The 13,818-nt window shown below is 38.6% G+C and overlaps 1 protein-coding gene across 1 annotated transcript in view; it reads right to left on the bottom strand.

Moving 5' to 3' along the window:
• The window catches only part of MYO6 (myosin VI), a 124,751-nt gene that overhangs the window by 89,856 nt on the left and 21,077 nt on the right, over window positions 1-13,818 (bottom strand). Inside the window, 4 exon segments of the mRNA XM_075064556.1 lie at window positions 5,051-5,215; window positions 6,283-6,380; window positions 9,671-9,726; window positions 12,370-12,475. Coding sequence (XP_074920657.1) covers window positions 5,051-5,215; window positions 6,283-6,380; window positions 9,671-9,726; window positions 12,370-12,475 — 425 coding nt within the window.

Here is a 13,818-nt window from a genome sequence, read left to right as displayed (position 1 = left end):
ATAAAATGAAAACTATTCTGCAATTATGCAGACTCGTGAAAATAATCTTAACACATATTCAATGGAACTAACACACCTGGGAGGAAATAATGTTTAAACAACATAACTTTAGTAGCGAACAGCAAATCAAATCAGTTTATAACCTGATACAATTGCAAAAAAATAGTGTGATTCTAGGCTCCTTAAATAAATGCATCATCATAAAACAGTAAAGTATCAGCACTTCTGCTTTGACAGTGGTACCACTGTTACCAGTGCTGGACTCAGAAAGCTCAATTTTAAGCAGAGCATAAATCTGGCCTCCACTTTTATAAACTTTGCACAGGTCTGAGATTGAGCTCCTGCAGCAAACATGAACAGGTAGGTAGGAACACAATAAAGAAGATATCTGTGGAAAATTGTTTCCACATGATGTGAAAACAAATGGATTTGTTAAATAAAAAACAAACAAAAACAAAAAAACAACCTTTTTTGTCACAAGTATTTCTCATCCTAAAGAACTGAAGCTGTCTTTCCTCAGTTACCACACACTGTATGGGCTTCATACACAATAGATAAATTGAGCAACAACATCAGAAGAATCATAGGAAGATTGGTAAAATGCAAAATAAAAAGCATTAAAGATCTACTGCTATCCCTGGAGCCCAAGAAAGTATTTGATAAAGTAAAGTTCTTAAAAATACGGATATTAGAGATGGTGTTATGAGGTAATATCAAGACCTGGATAAATATATTATGAGACACCACTTCCTCTGCCAGGATTAAAATTAAGTTGTTCAATTCTAAAGAATTTAATCTACAAAGAAGAATCAGACAAGGTTGTCCTCTATTCCCTTTGTTGCTAACCCTCTTCAATGAACTTGTAAGAACAGCAGCATAGCAAGGAGTTACAGTTAATAAAAGAGAACATAAAACTGCATTGTATGTAGATGTGCTATTAACCAATCCAGCATAATCTATTGCTTTCTGAAAGAAATTCATGAGTTTGATGATAAATCAGGATACCAAAAATACTAAATCTGTAGCATCAAATATAGGGCTTGAGTAATCTACAATTGAACAGCTACAAGATACATATGAGTTTGTATACACTAAACAAAGTACTTAAAAGAAAATATTTCTCCTAACCTCCATCAGCTACATGAATTTATTTTCCTCCTGTCATTCCAAAAAATGATGTGTTGGATTGGAATAAACCAACATTTTTGGGGGAAAAAACTATATCCTCTACTGGAAAGTCCAACTCAACAGGCCCCTGATAGATCTAGCAGATAGCGATGGAAAAAACAGAGAAGTAGCTAAGAACATATTATTTTGGATCAATGCAAAAATGTCTGGAAGAGATCCAAAACATCATCTACCTGTGCAATCACTATGGAAAATTATTATAAAATACTTTATGAACAGTACTTCACTCCATTAAGCTAAGAAAATTATATAGAAAGGAGTCAGCTTTAGATATGGGGGAATAGGATCTGTATTACGATAGCACTTAGAAGCCCTAGTCATGGCGCTGTACAAAATGCAGAAACAAAAGACAGTTCCTGCACCAGAGATCTTACAATTCAATTATAAGACAAGAGAAAACAGATAAATGCAGGCAGGACAACAGGGGAATACAAGGAAAAAATGAGACAATATTGGTCAGGATGAGGCATCATGACAGAGTTCTAAGGAGACTCTGAAGGAGAACAACAAGGCAGCTTTGCAAACTTTTAGGGGGACTTCCTCTCAAGCATGAAGGGCAGCATAGCAAAGCATGAAATTTGAAAATGAAACAAATGAGTATACGATGACAGCATCATGGGCTGACTGGAGATGAGAATAGACATCTGGATAAGTGTATGGGAGGCCATAGGTAAGTAGGGATAATCTATGAAGGGCCTTGAAAATGGAAAGAAAGCAGCTTATGTTTGATGCAATAGAGAAGGGGAAGTCAGTGAAGCGGGACATGGTCAAACTGATGGGCTAGGACAATGATCTTTGCAGCAGCATTCTGAAGGGATCTCAGCAGATTGCATTTGTCAAAATAAAAGATGACAACGTATCAGGAGACAAGACAATGAAAGACTGGAGGAGCATTTTAGCTGTGTGGGTGCATGAGAAAGGCCATATCTTAGAGAGGTTATGCAGAAAGAATTGGCAAGAATTAGACTTAGCCTGGATGTGAGGAGAGAGAAAGGTCCAAGCTGAAGAGGATGCCCAAGTTATGGGCCTGACAAACAAGTAGGATAAGGGTGTTTTCCATAACAAGTGAGAATGGAGGTCATGGGGAACAAATATATTTTAGTTATGTTTAGCTTAAATTGAGGGCTACACATTCATGAGGAGACGTCAGACAAACAGACCGAGATTTTAGTTTGGACAGAAGGAAAGAGGCCTAGGGTAGAGAGGCAGATCTGTGAGACCTCAACACAGAGGTGATGTCTGAATTTATATTTGCAGATGAGATTATCTAAAGGTAAGATATAGGAGGAGAAGAGAAGGAGACTAAGGACAGAGACCTGTGGAACCCCTATTGAAAGTTGGATAGGGGATGAGGAGGATTCTCCAAAGGACATGCTGAAGGAGCATTTCAAGAGGTACGAGGAGAACCAGGAGAGGATAAAGTCACAGAAACCAAGGGAGCACAAGGTTTCAAAAAAAGAAGATGATCAATGGTGTTGAAGGCAGCTGACAGATCAAGGATAAGGATGGAATACTGGTTCTGAGCTTGAGCCTTTACTGAGAGCAGTTTCAATGGAGTGCAAGGGGAGGGAGCCAGACTGGAGATGGTCTAGAATGGGCTCAAAGGAAAAGAACTCCTTTTTGACAATTATAGACAGCACATTCAATAAGGGCGACGAGGCAGTCGTCCAAGAGGTAAATAGGGTCAAGATGGTGGCTTTGGGGGAATTTTTTTTTTTTTTTTTAAGATGGGGGAGGCTAGAGCATGTTTCTCTTCTGAGGGGAACAGCTGGAAGAGAGTGAGAGGTTAAGGAGAAGAGTAAGGGAGTGGATGAGAGTGGGTCCGAGAGAGATCAGGCGATGGGATAGGGTCACTGGGTCAAGCGCAGGGGTTAGAGGAGGAGGGCAGATGAGAAGCCTCTGTCTGTCACAAGAAGATTAATACAAGCATTGTAAGAGGGGAAATGAAGGCAAGCTAAGGGGATGGGATTGTGTGTGTTATATTTTGCCAATTGACTCAGGGAAGAAATTGGCAAGATCCTGTGCAGAGAGGAGAGTGGAGGCAACAGGAAGGGAAGGTTTGAGCAACGAGTCAAAGATGATGAAAAGGCAGCTGGGACTGCAGGACTGGGATTCAAGTTGTAGTAGTAGTAGAGATGTTTAGCTAGGAAGATTGCAGAATTGAAGGAGGAAAAACCAAATCTGTAGTAGAGGAAAATCAACTTGATTACAGGATTCCTGCCAGAGAGACACTGCTGCATGCAAGGAGCAGCAAAGGAAGCCGATGTGGGGGGAGAGCAGGGCAAACCTTACAGTGAGGATGAAATGTCCTAAAGAGTCCAGGATGGAAGGGAGTGAAGCGAACAAAGAATCAACCACCACAGTAAGAGAAGAAAGAAGAGAGGACAGCGCTGAGAGCAGAAGAGAAATCATCAGCACTGATTCACCAGAGATCATGGAAAGGCCAACTGACAGGTTATGGGGTGGGGGGGATCATGAAGGATGGCTAGAGAGGGGAACTAAGCAACAGAGAGATTAGAAAGACAGCAGCACTTGGTGAAGACTAAGTCAAGTGAACAGCCCTTTGGCTGAGTGGGAGAGTTCAACCAGGGCTGCAGATCAATTGAAGAGGTGAGAGTGAGGAAGTGTGCAGTTGAAGAACTGGATGGGTCAACAACATGGAAACTGAGGTCACAGACTATAAGTGTGGGAGATAAGGGGAGGAAAAAAAAGCCAGGAGTCGAAATCAGAGAGGAATGCTGACAGCACCATGGAGTGAAAGGAGAGTCAGATGCAGTGTGGTTCAAACAAGGAGAAAGTGTGGAGAGTGGAAAGGGTTGGAAGCAGCAGGAATGGGAGAGAAGCCCAACACCCCACCCCAGTCTGATCTAGAGCAGAAGTATCAGAGAAGTCGTCTCTGGCAGATGAGGCAGCACTAGAGGAGTGTCATATGAATGGATCCTGATCTCTGAGAGAGCCAGGAACTGGAAGGAATGAGATGCAAAGAGGTCATTGATAATTGAAATATTTTTAGAAATTGAGTGGGAAATCCAGAGACAGAAAGAGAAGGGGAAGAAGGATGGGAGAAAGAAAGGGATTACTGGCAGGAGGTTACGTGGCATGAGAGGGACAAAGGTGGTGGCAGGAATGGATATGCAAGATGGAGATTGTGGGGGTAAAGGAAAAGGCAGAGTTGGGGTAAATGTCAACAGAATTTAGGTGGATGCCACAGATGTGGGACATAGATTTATGTTGGTGGAAGGAGATCAGCGTGGAGAAGGGAAGATGAGTGAGTGAAGCTGGTGGGAACTAGAGGGGGATGAGAATACACAGGAAGGGGAGATAAAACCAAAGAGGAGGGGATTCAGGGGGAGGGAAAGGATGCTATTTCCTGAACCTGCCTCCATATATAATGCAATTCCTTAAGATACCAGTATTTTGGAGGAAAATAAGTATAAATTATCAGGCAACTGAAGTTAGGTTACCCACAGAACCCATAGTTGATTCCATTAGGTTAAAGTCCAAAGGAAAGATTACTGATAAAAATCACTACTACGAGCCAGATATGCAATAGCTCATTTTTGTAAAAGCAAAAAAATTCCCCAAGATTAGTGGCATGGAGAAATAAACTACAGGAAATCCTTTAAACAGAAAAAAGGTAGACAGCCTTATATTAAGATCAAGTAGGTTTTATAATGAATGGTTATGATAAATGAATAAATAAATACACAATAATAAGAGATTACCACCACAAATTGGTCTTTTAAAGGTAACAAACAGAGGTTATGAATAAGATTTGTTGACACTTGTTTGAAAAGTTCATGTATGTTAATAACAAGATAAAAAGATTTTAAAAAAAAACACACAGCAGCAGCAAACTCACCCTAAAGTTATCTGGAGAGCTTAAATACAGCTTTTGTCTAATATCTTCAGGAGCACCTGCACAAAGCCTGTAAAAGATGTGGTAATTCCTCTCCTCTTTGCCTTGCACACAGATCCTGGATTTCTCCAGAAGATAATGTGATACAAATCCACCAACCACCAAATTCTAGGAGAAAAAAACGTAATTGTTTTTCTAATCATCCAAAAAATACAGACATTTAAAAATGTATCCGCTTGGTCTGATCAACAGTGTTCCAACATGGCATGTTCTCTGTAGGTACCTAAGGATGGCCACTACCAGGCAAAAGATGAAAACATCTCCTTAGATACTATTATATATTTAAAACTATTTTTAAAACACAAATTAAAATATAACTTTTGTTAAGCTGTATAGTTATAGGCATTTTTGGTACCAAAAACCTCAGTCCAACAGTATGATTTCGGTCAGCCCCAAAACACCAGCTATAGACACGAGGGTCCAGATTTTCATACAGACACATAAAAATGTTTATTCTTCATTTAAATGTGCAAATCCCCAAATGTACACATGTAATGCATACACACACCTATGCATAATGTGCAATATTTACTTTTGTAAACACATCAGGAGAATTGTGTTCCAAAACCTGGTTAAAATCTGTTAACAGTACATTTTGTAATGCAGGGGAGTATCATTCTTGTAAATTAAAATTATATTCCATCAGTTTGGCTCCACAGTTTGTCAGTAATGACATGGTAAGGGGTGGCTTCAGTTCTTTTTTTCAAGCACTGCAGAATACAACTTTTCCCTTGAGTCTGGTAAGCAAGGTAACAGTTGCTACAACTCAGCCTACTTCTGGTCTGGTGTATCTGTTCCCAGACAATGGTTGAATGCTGTATTTGCAGCCAAATGAAAATGTAAAGAGATTAACATTTTAATAAGAAAAAATATAGAGCTCCTACAAAGAATGGGGTGAGAGAGAAGATCCTCAATCCTCTATATCAGAGTTTCTCAACCTCTTTGATACCAGGGAGTGGCTTGCTGCCTTCCAAAACTGTTACAGGGAGATCTCAGGGACCAGTGTCAATCCACAGACCAGTCATCACAAAACACTGCTGTATATGAATCAACAATGACTCAGGATGAACAGAGATTACATATTCACAAGATGGGAGGGTGCCACCCACCAAAAACCTATGCCACCAAACAAAACTCACCACTGAATACCTAACAACGAACAAAAGTACTCAAACCTTTTTGTTGAAATGGATTTCTACAAATTTTCCAAAACGGCTGCTATTGTTGTTGCGAACAGTCTTTGCATTTCCAAAGGCTTCTAAGAGTGGATTGGCTGTTTAAAAATAAAAGATTTCAAAATTTGATTTAAAGATGACTAGCACAAAAAAAAATACTTAACATCACTTTGAATAATTAGTTATCATAACTGTAAAGTAACTACTGAGGATGATATTCGAAAGTTGAATAAGTCTTTCCCCTTAGAAATAAAATTAACATGACAAACTGCATTTTTTTTCAAATTGTACTCCATCTATTGAGGAAGCAATTTGTAATACAAACTTTAAATATTCTACAACAGGTGCAGTTCCTGAATCTGAACTATAAAATATTTGGTGGCTATCAATGAAAATGATTTAGCTATTATTTTCCTTAAGAAAATTGGGTAAATAATAACAAACAAAATATGATGAACAATTTGAGCTCCAAGTGGATCGCCCCAAAATACAACTAATTTTCCCACCTATTCCTCAAGCAAAAGCATGAATAAGTATATATGAGGTAAACACTATGCACAGTAACATTAATAAGGGGGGAACTAAGAGCTGTGCTCTAAGAAAACTCAGCATCTATCCCAACAACATTTAGTTTAAAGGACTTAAAACTGTTGTTAGAATGGCGCATACTGAAAGAGGTAAGCTCTTCAGTAGCAAGGACCCCAAATCACGCAAGGCTTTACAGTTCAAAACTGACATCTGGAATGCCCACAGATACACAATGGAAGACAGTGCTGACTTTGGCAAAGACTTGGAAGGTGCCTCCTATCACTTAAGTCCACCAAGCAGGTGGCCACATCCTGCAGTAGCTGTAGCTCCCAGTCTTCAAGAATAGCTCCATTCAGAATGCATCGCAGTAATTCAGTGCATACATATTGAACATGCACCATTTAAACTGGGCAGCACAGCGCTTCTGAAAAACAATTTTGCTAGCTAGCAAAAGCAGCAGTAGCAGGCTTGACGAAACTGTTTCCACACCACAGAAAACTATTTTTAAAGGAACTGCTGACAACTTACAGTGACAGACTGACAATACCCTGTAATATCCTGAGGAACCCTTATGGAGTGGAGATAAAGTTTACTGAATTAAGGTTTATTGAATTAGGGTTGATACTTCTGGGGTACATTGTATTCTTGTGGGTATGTACCTTCTCTAGCAGTGGGGGGATGCTAACATACTTCCTCCGTTATCAGCGGAAGCCACCCTCTTGGAGAGGCATGCATATACAAGTTAAAACTGGATTCTCCAGGGATCAAGAAAGAAAGAATTTTTGGATAAGTAGCCTGGTTTTAAACTGGCTCAGACCCTTCTTCTTGATCCATGGAGGGCCCAATCCTCAGGGTAGGTTTGGAAGGACAGGTCCTACTGAAGCCTCTGAAGATTATGCGCTTGTTCTAAGCTCAAACTGTGCTTGTTCTAAGCTGAAACTGATGAATTTATAACTACAAGGAACCCCTTGGGTGGGAATTTGAACTACTCCTGCCAAAAACTATGTTACGGTTGCGATGAAACCTGGTAAGCTTATTTGTATGCCTGCAGGTTCTTTTATTGTTTTTAATGTTTTCTCTGTGAGGCTTTTATCTTAAGAATAAAATAGGCTTGCATAGAAACAACTGTGTGGTAACTTATAATTGTTGACAACCACTCTTAACAGTCTCTGAAGAGAAATCAAGCAGGTGTGCTCAGGCAGCTAGTATCTGCTGGGAATAACAAAGTGAAGGCAAGGAACAGTGGAGCCTGGAAATTCCCCAGTCAGAAAGGGTGACTCAAAAAAGCAATGGTTAGGGAGCTGGAAGCCTGGGTGCCCTGGCTGGACCACTGAGAGGAAATACAGGTGCAGTTGCCCTGCACTATGACACATGTCTTCACCTTAAAATTGAACTCCATTAAAACTAAAGAAATTCAGTAGGAACTGTTCCCCAGATTTAAAGCCTCTTGAAAGGATCTACAGGTCTGATGCTACTAACATTAAAAGGTTATCAATAGGAAACTCACAATAGTGGGATAAATTAAGGTTGATAAAGCATCAGACCTTCCTTGGAATTTTGTTATTCAAAATTACAACCTGATGGTTAAATTTCTTTATAACAACTGTGAAGAAAGCCATATTAACAAAAATAAGTCTTTCAAGTTTCTGAGATTTGAAAAGCTGGGCTTCAAAGTTGCTATGTTAATAATAAATACTTATTGAAGAACTGTTAAAAATAGCTTAAGTAATATTTACAGAAATGTGGATTATTGACTAAAACGGTGACAAGAGGTCTTTCAGATCAGTTACAGGTTCTCCTAATAATACAGCGGTTGTGAGCATGCTTGTTAATAAGGTGTTTACAATTTATTAAAAATTGCTTCAAATGTGCAGTATATGCTACTGTAGATAGCACAATTATTTCACAGCTTTTTCCAAGAATACCTACAGGTACCAATCAACATTATGGAATGCAGCTTCAGGCATTTATGTCCAACTGTCAGTCACTTTCTGAGATCCCAAGGCACATAACATGGATTTGGATGTTTATATACCCAGCTGTAATTAAGCAACACCATGCTTATTATACCAGATCTATAAAAACAAAAAATGAAAGCCTGCTCTATTTCTCTGAACAAGATCTAATGGCCAGAAGTTGAAGCTAGACAAATTTAGACTAGAAATAAGGTGCAAATTTTTAACACTGAGGATTATTAACCATTGGAACAAATTAATAAGGATTGTGGTAGATTCCCCTTCACTAGAAATCTTTAAATCAAGATTGGATATTTTTTTAAAAGACATAGTCTAGTTCAGGGAAGTCCTGTGGCCTTATTATGCAGACTAGATAACCACAATGGTTCCCCTTCTGGCCTTATATTGTATTATTACAACAAATTTAAATCCAGTAAAGATGACATGGAAGTAGTATTCAGGATGAGTTGCCTTATGACGTATACAAATTAACATGGCAGAAAGATTGACTAGAGAAACCTTATCCTTGAAAATTGCTTCTGTGTTTCCTCCCAATTTTGAACAAAACAAAAACATCCCATTCCACTAAAAACCACTGTTGTCAGTGATGGTCTAACTGCCCCTACACATATCAAACCAAGTAAGGCCCCACAAGTTTAATGTCACACACTTGCTTATGCATTTTCAGGACCATCTCAAAGAGAATTATTATGTGCTCAATATCTACATTAAATAAAACAGAAGAAAATCCCAATCAAATATCTTTGTAAATTAGATGGATTAAAAGGCCATTGACCTTTTATTCCCAAATTGATTTGATGACATTTCAATTCTAGATTTTGTTGTTGTTGAACATTTTAAATTAGAACAATTTGACCTTTGTTCACTTTAATAAAATATAATACCTTCTACGATTCTTTCATCAATATCTTGACCGGTACCATAGGATTCAGTCAAATACCTGTAAAGAAGAATAAAAAATGTCCATCTCTCTTTTACTCCAGTCTAATTGAAGAAATTGTTAAATGTCTGTATTATACGTTGGCCATTTACACAGAGCAGAACATATCTGAACATTTTAAATGGAAGATTATTTTACAAGTTCTCTGTGCATATGCATTTAAATAAGTTAAAACACTCTTCCATTGTAAGAGGAACATAAGTATTTTTGTTGGCTTTGAATGTGGTTTTTGGTATTTCTGACTTCATTTTTACCATATTTTCATCTCTGTATACGTATATCAATATTTGTAGAAGTGGGTTGTTGTTGTTTTTTGTCAATTTGACCAGTATATTATTGTGCCATCTGTAGGTATTGGTTAAGCTTTTCTATAGCACTTTTTAACCATACATCAGGAATTAATGATTATTCACACACATACTGTCTAGTAGTTATAAACAAAATCCTGTTTGGATTCTGGAGGAGCAAACTGCAGCTCCGTAATTAGGACAAAGTTCAATTTTACCCTTAAAGAAGGAATTAAAAAGGACTAATTTTACAAAAAAGTAGTCTGCACTCCAAAACTGCTTACACTAAACATAGCTTACACCTGGTGAAAGAGTACAATTAAATCCACTAGTCAGTTTAGAGGTTAAAATCGAATTTCAAAATGGATCCTTTGAGAAATTTTGCCTTCACCATTCTACTTATTTGTACCAGTTACTTATCAGTAACCAGATACAATGCAGACCCTTCAAATATTCCACATAGTTAAAGCCCATTGAAATTTTGTAATCATTGGCTACATTTGAAGAATATTTTAAAAGGAGTAGTGGAAACGTCCTCTTGTTATGCTTCATAACAATGTTGCTCTTTCACTAAAAGAAAATTCCACAAAGAACTCTTTCAATACAGCTGTTATCTTCTAATGTTCTCAGGGGAAGCAAGACCACAGAGAGTCCTCAGTTAAGATGCCCTCTTTCAAAACGCATCCACATCCCATTGCTTCCTATACGAATGAAGCCAAATGGCCCTCAGGCTACAAGGTGGCCTCCTAAGCTGTCAAAAGGCAGAGACCACCACTGAGGAGCAAGTGATTTTGGGCAGTGGCTATCTTTTCTGGAGTTCAGAAGGGAAGGAAAAATGGGGCATCTGCATGTAATGAAATGTGGGATGCAGAAGGGAGGGGGAAATTAGGGATGCCTACAAGGGAAAGTGCAGGACAGGAGGAAGATGGAAAGTGAGATGTACACTCTCTGCATTACAGCACTCTGGCAAAGCAAATGAGCTGATCAAATAGGCTTTACTGATCAGTATTCTCTAACTGTGCTGTTCTAGCATGGCATCAAGCAGCCAGGGCACAGCAGTCAATATAGTCATAAATGTTAAGATAAAATAAAAAATGATTTAAGGTTGATACTATGCATCTTCAAATCAATATCACATTAGTGTTCAGTGTTTCTTGTTTAGTGTTCACATAAGAACATAAAAGAAATTCCCAATAAAATTCTATGTTATGCTGTGGTTGAAGTTGAGCATACATATCAGTATTTTTAGGATAATGATTTTTATTCCAGACTAAGAGTTAGAAACCCAGGAAATTCACAGTTAAGGTTAAACTTAAAAGCAATACAAGCATGGTAAGGTATAGAAATGCACAGTTAGGGCACAAACCATAATTCTGCCCTAGCATGACACCATTAAGGAAAACAGTAGGAAAAAAAAATCTAGTATCTGTAAAACTCAGCTTTATTTAATCTGGGACAACAAATACTAAAATTCCCAAACCATAATCATATGGGTATTACATTATGTCACTGGTATAGAGTAAAGGTTGCTTGGGAGCTCTGTCATTTCCACATTTTATCACTAGAGCTACAGTTTTTGCATGAAAATTTTGAGTAAATTTCATGGCAGAGGTGCAGGGAATAAAAACTCCCACAGAAGGGTCACCAAATGTAGTTTCCACTTTTACGTAGTAAAATGAATGTTTCACCTAGAAATATCATTTAATCCATAACTGCAGTTGTTGGTAGGCTATTTGGCTATACTTTTTATGTATTTTTTTAAAAAGGAAGATTGACACAAAAAAAGTGTATCATGGCCGGAGGGGGGTGGGAGGGAATAAAATAGTGGATTATATAGTGGGAATGTTGAAATGTGAGGCCCAGAACATGGGAGGAAGGTTGGAAAGCAATGGTTCCTATTGCAATCTGGTCACGGCACCACTGAGGTTTGGCCCATCCGCTCTCCCATCTCTATCTAGGGAGGTTGGACAAACCAAACTCAAGTGGCACTGCAAGCACATGTGCCAGGTTGCAATGTCCAGCATGAAGAGCTGGCCAGGCTGTGTCACACAGGACAGGAGCCACCACTGCAGGGTGAGCTCATTACTGACTTTACTGAAACTCATGATTACTATAAAAACAGTGACCACCATTCCAAAATCATAGTCTTATTTATCCTGTTTGCATTTCTTTTACGTTTAACCTTAACAGTGAATTTCTGAAATCAACAGAGGGTCAGGAGCATTCAGCTGTCTTGCTGGATCATGCCTTAAATAAAATTACAAATTACTTTAGAATTTATCTCTGAACATGATATACTAATGTATCAATACAAAAGATTCCCATTGAATAATTTTCTGGTTACACACGTACAAACCTCAGAACAAATTTTGTATTTTCTGTCTTGCCAGCTCCTGATTCTCCAGAAACTATGATGGACTGACTCATCTTGAGTACCTTCATGTCACGGAATGCTTTATCGGCTACAACAAAAATTACATTAAAAGGACACAAAGTTGTTATGTTACCCTCCTACCATCAACTGATAATCAGAATTAAGTTATGCTGTACATGACACCTAATTTAATCCCTTTGAGAACAAAAAACAAAATTCTGCACATTTAAATTTCTGCAATACATCCTATGAAAGTCCATTTCTGCGTACATTACATTATGGTGGCCCACCCTCAAAGAATGAAGCCTTGTATCTTCAAAGAGGCTGTGGCAGCAGAGCAGATAACCTATGTATGACCCATAACAACTTAACAAGAGGTTTTTGTATGCAGACAATTCACTTGTATGTGAATTTCAAAGAGGTGTACTAGACTAGCAATCATCAACTCCTTCATTTGTAGTAATAGAAATCAAGAGTAGATACAAAGTGTATTTGTCTGTGTTTACCTATATCCTGTTAGATGTTTAACAATGTAACCAAATTACCTTGTTGATGATACATGTATTAATTGCTTTAACTATGTATGTGACTGTGTCTAGATGTAAGACACTGCAGGAAATATTATCTACATTGTCTTCAGTTTAATTATCTATGATGAGTACAATATGATCATAACTATCTATGATGTCAGACTAGCAGGAGAATTGGCTAATTGTCTTATGTGAATGAGTGTAACTAGTTTACCTGTGTACGTATAGGAAATAGAAGATTTAACTTCAAAGCAATGGTCCACAGGTGATCTGCATTGCTAATCTTCCTTGTGGGAAGGCCCTGCTGTGACAATTTCTGTGGGTATGTCTACACTACGGGATTATTCCAATTTTACATAAACCGGTTTTGTAAAATAGATTGTATAAAGTCGAGTGCACGCGGCCACACTAAGCACATTAATTAGGAGCGGGGCACCCATAATAGCAGCAGACGGTACAGCAATGATAGATAAGTCATCGCATTGCCAATTTAAAATGGCAGCGGATTGTACAGAATGACTGATAACTCGTCTCTGCTATCATGCAAAAGCAAATGAATGCTGCTGTTTAGCGCTGCAGTAATCGCCTCGTCGACGGCTCCAGTACGTGAACAGTGACAAAAAGCGAAACAGGCCCCATGGTTGCCATTCTATGTGTCTGCCAGGGCAATCCAGAGAAAGGAGTGAAATGATTGTCTGCCATTGCTTTCCCGGAGGAGAAGGAATGACAACTTTACCTAGAACCACCTGCGACACATGATTTTTGCTCCATCAGGCACTGGATCTCAACCCAGAATTCTAAGGGCGGGGAAGCCTGAAGGGAACTATGGATAGCTACGGAATAGCTACCACAGTGAAACCTCTGGAAATCAACGCTAGCCTCGGACCATGGACGCACACCG

Source organism: Chelonoidis abingdonii, chromosome 3 (genome assembly GCF_003597395.2).
Source record: "Chelonoidis abingdonii isolate Lonesome George chromosome 3, CheloAbing_2.0, whole genome shotgun sequence".
NCBI lineage: Eukaryota > Metazoa > Chordata > Testudines > Testudinidae > Chelonoidis > Chelonoidis abingdonii.
This window is presented reverse-complemented; position numbering and strand designations above follow the sequence as displayed.